Source organism: Arachis stenosperma, chromosome 6, assembly GCF_014773155.1.
Source record: "Arachis stenosperma cultivar V10309 chromosome 6, arast.V10309.gnm1.PFL2, whole genome shotgun sequence".
In the NCBI taxonomy this organism is placed as follows: Eukaryota; Viridiplantae; Streptophyta; class Magnoliopsida; order Fabales; family Fabaceae; genus Arachis; species Arachis stenosperma.
The window spans coordinates 141,642,741-141,647,264 of NC_080382.1; the positions used below are offsets into that span (position 1 = coordinate 141,642,741).

The following is a 4,524-nucleotide window of genomic DNA, read 5'->3' on the forward strand; positions in this document are numbered from 1 at the left end:
CTGCTATTAATTCTCAAAATTAAAGTACCATTCTTCAACTGAGTTCTGAAAAGTACTACACTTCTTTTGGGTTCTCTATTTTTGCCGCTAATAAGAACATTCAGTTGGGGACGTATACCTTCTTCTTTCTTCCTATCATACTTTCATTCAGATCCTTCATTGGATTATCTATCTTCCACAGTTTCATCCATTCTAGATACGGTAATTATTTGTGTATATATAATTTTCAATTTTTATTTATTCATATAAATATATGCTTTAATATTTATCGTTTAAGATTTAAAATTAACCCTAAAATTATTGTCGCTTGTGTTTATTTGAATTAGAGTACACATTCACGAAATGGCGAATGATAATATCCTTAAAAGAGAAGCAAAATCACTATCGGCCATTGAGTGTGCGACGACGGCGGCGGCGGCGGCAACGGAGGTGGAGACAGTTTCGGCGGTGAAGTGCTGTTGTTGTGGATTGGTGGAGGAGTGCACGGAGGCGTATATTACGCGCGTGAAGGAGCGCTACGTGGGCCGTTGGATTTGCGGACTTTGTGGTGAGGCAGTGAAGGATGAACGGTTGAGATCAAGGAACAAAAGTGAGGATGAGAGTATTATGATGACAATGGATGAAGCAATTAGAAGTCACATGAAGTTTTGTCAACAATTCAGGTCTTCAATTAGTCCACCCAATAACCCCACTGAGGAATTCATAATTGCAATGAAGAACATCCTCTTTAGGACATTGGATTCTCCTAGGAAGGACAGTTTCAATGGTTGTAGGCCACTAGGTAGATCCCAAAGTTGCTTCTCAACCATACAACCAACAACAACAAAAACTACTACTACTACTTCTCAAGATCAGACACTTTCTGAGTGATTAATCATTGTTGGGAGATCAATAATCATAATGATTGATATTCTATCAAAATGATTTAGGGTTAATTGGTCTCTTTTTCCATTTAATTTTACAATTATATTTACTTTCGGGACATTTTTTATTTTTTCTAAAAATTATTCTTGGCTCTTCTCATGAAGAAGAAGAAAAAACACCACTGTTGTTACCATACGATAAATATGAACTTGTTTAAACTGGGTTAGTACAATAACTTATTGGCTAATAAAAATCATTTAAAAAAACACATAATAAGATAAAAAAAAAACTTAATTCAACTTAATTATAAAAATATGGGTTCATAGTCAAATTATCTTGAAACATAAAATATTCTCTAAATTCATTATTAAAAAATTTTATCAATCAAATTGGTCATTCAAAAATTATAAATTAATCATTTTTGTCTTTTTCATTAATAATTTCCATTAATGATTGATTATTTAAAATGTTGATTGATATTATACATGACATCTTATATATGAAAATCTATCAATTTATTCGCTAGGACATATTAGAAATATAATTTATGTAATTAAAAAAAATAACTAAATTGATAGATATTCGTAAACGTATTTAGTCAATATTCAATTAGACAAGTCAAATATCATATATGTTAATTAATATATTTTTAATTTTTTATAAATATATTTTGTTAAAGTTTAATTAGACATATTAGATATCATATATGTTATATTGTCAATTAATATTTCATAATATTAATTATTGACAAAAATTATTAATAAGTAATTAAAGGACAAATATAATTAATTTTAATTTTTTCATGGATAAATTTAATTAAAAAAATTTTAAGAGACAAATTTAAAAAATACATCATCTCTCAGAAACTCGTTTAACTATTAACTCATAAAAATATCTTGTTTACCTAATAAAAATCAGTTAAAAAAAAAAAGAGACGCATATAAGAAGATCATAAGCAGTGATTGTTTAATTTCTTTACTTGTCTGACGTACGAAATGTTTTCAGGATCGTTGGTTTCTAGGATTATGGTTTAGGTTTTGAATTATTGGTCTTTCTTAATTTGATATTTGTGATTGAGTTGGAAGAAATAAATCTTCTATAGCGACTTCAATCTAAATGTCGCTTTTTGATTATCCATCTCCATTTGAGCAAAAATTTCCGTTTCTTTTATTGGTTCATTTTATGAAATCTTAGAAGTATATTTGTTCGTAAATCTTTACTATTTTTTTAAGGTAGAAATTCAAATACAATTGACTTTACGTGAAGTTGATAATTAAAAATCGTTAGATGATTTGATTAAATTTTTATCTAAAGATTCTCAACTATCAACTTCACGTAAAGTCGACTGCACCTAAATTTTCACAATTTTTTTTTTTATCACCTACACAAAATTCTCCTAATAAATCTGCGTATTATCATGCTAATATTCATGTTGATATACAACTGCATTAAATATAGTCATGTGTTCTTATGTATCATTCAATTAATCATCTCTTTTTTGAAATAAAAAAAGACAAACAAAACGTTTTTATTTTATATATATTCAACACACAAAGAAAGCCTGTACATATGAAAAGGAAAATGAAAAAAAAAAATAAATTACTCATTAATAAACTATTTTATATGATAGAGTCTATAATGTCTATAATTATGGTGACTAGATAAATATTAGTAAAATTAAAATGATATTTTTTATATTTTGATAAAAGAAATTATTATTTAAATTAAAAACTTGTTAAATAATAAAAAAATATTATATTAATTTTAATAATACTTTGTAAATTAAAGCACTATAACTATTACAAAAATATTATTTATATAATAAAATTAATTACTAATATCAGCCACTATAAATATATGTATAATTTAATTTAATTTTAATATATATTTTATATTTTAATGTGTATTTTATACTAGTAGTTATGATATATGAACACAGACACGGACATGAGACACGACATGATACAGAACACTCTAACATATAAATTTTAAATTCTTATAATAAGACATAGGGACACAACATATACATAAATATAAATTATTTTTCAAATAAATTGTAATGATATTGTATTGATATTAAAAAATAAATTAATTTTTTTAGCTATTTATAATACCTTTTTTAATTATATAAAATATTTAAATATTTTTTGTTTTAATAAATAATAATATATACTATTTTTAAATTTATTTTAAAAATACATATTAAAAATAAAACTTGACATACTGATACGTAATGATATTTAAATATGTTCAAACGTATTTAAAAAATAATTTTTTATTTTTTATTAAAAAACGGTTAAAAACATAAGACACATATGTTAAAATAAATATCAATAAGTATCATGTTTAAAATTATCTGACTTTTACACAAAATAACTCATCAAAGTATCCATACTTAATTAATAAACTATATTAGTTATTTTAATACACCTACTATAATTATAACTAGAGTATATACCCATTTTGGTCCTCAAAGAATTTCAGACTGGACACTTTAGTCCCCAACTAAAATTAATTATTCGATTGGTCCCTAACAATTAATTCCGTCAGTCACTTAAGTCCTTTATCCGTTAACTCTAACGGAGGACAAAATAGTCCCTGACAACTCTAACAGGGGACAAAATGGTCCCTGATCTCCTCTGTTCGAAAATGACACTGTTCTCTTCCAATTTTCATCATATCTCACATAACACTAGCAATCTAACACTGTAACTTCAAACTACACCATGCACACTATAAATTTAATGTTCACAAGAAAAAAAATACTCAACTTATTCTCAACCAATTTATACTCGGAAAACTAATGCCTATGTCTCTCAACTAGTTATCGTCTTCGACGGATCCCATAAATCTAGACAGCAAGTCTGATTTGTTAAGACTCATCGTCGTCATTGTCATCTCCCTCCTCCTCTGCCCTATCATCTCCATGACCATATTGTCCACCACTCCGATCGCTTTCTTCAGCTTCTTCTACAAACCAATGTTCAATAATCGCTTCAGTTTCCATATGAGCGGCAACGACGACATTGCTCGTTGTACTGATAGCTTGGATGCGAGATCGAAGCTGTCTGCCAACTTGGACTCTGGAAAAGAAGGAATGAAGCACTCGATATCTATTTTAAATGAGAATTTACATATGATGTCGAAGGAGAATCTTCTCATGATGTCCTAATGTCCAATAATTGATATTGCTTGCCGGAGAGTGGAGAAAGGCGTGCCATTGGAGTAGTTGTGGAACTTGGTCTTGAGAATGTCGTGGATGTGTTAGGGTTGGAGGTGATGTTATCGAAGACGTGGAAGTGGATGCTTTTGGTGGGTGAAGTGCAGAGGAGGTGGATGTACCAGTCACAAGAATTTAGGAAGTGTGTGGTCCATGACATGTTGAGGTAGGTGCAACATGTGTGACAATTATACCAGGGCTTAATCTTGGAGTTAAAGAGGAGGAAGGAAAAGATGGAAAAGAAGACTGTGAAGGTGAAGAAGGAGAGTATGAATGTTAGGGTTATGCGAGATATGATAAAAATTGGGGAAGAATAGTATCGTTTTCGAATAAAGGGGTCAGGGATTATTTTGTCCCTTGATAGAATTGTCAGGGACCATTTTGTCTCCTGTTAGAGTTGTCAGGGACTATTTTGTCCTCCGTTAGAGTTAACGGAGTAA

General features: G+C 28.9%; 1 protein-coding gene across 1 annotated transcript; it reads left to right on the forward strand.

Moving 5' to 3' along the window:
- Positions 1 to 881, forward strand: LOC130932521 (uncharacterized). Its single transcript, XM_057861849.1, has 2 exons — positions 1 to 201; positions 327 to 881. Exon 2 carries the CDS (start codon positions 343 to 345, stop codon positions 868 to 870), a length of 528 nt encoding a protein of 175 aa, XP_057717832.1. The 5' UTR covers positions 1 to 201; positions 327 to 342; the 3' UTR covers positions 871 to 881.
- Positions 882 to 4,524: the final 3,643 nt, after the last annotated feature.

Bases quoted from the DNA above. Each gene is read 5' to 3' on its own strand.
- LOC130932521 (XM_057861849.1), top strand. From the start codon at position 343: ATGGCGAATGATAATATCCTTAAAAGAGAAGCAAAATCACTATCGGCC.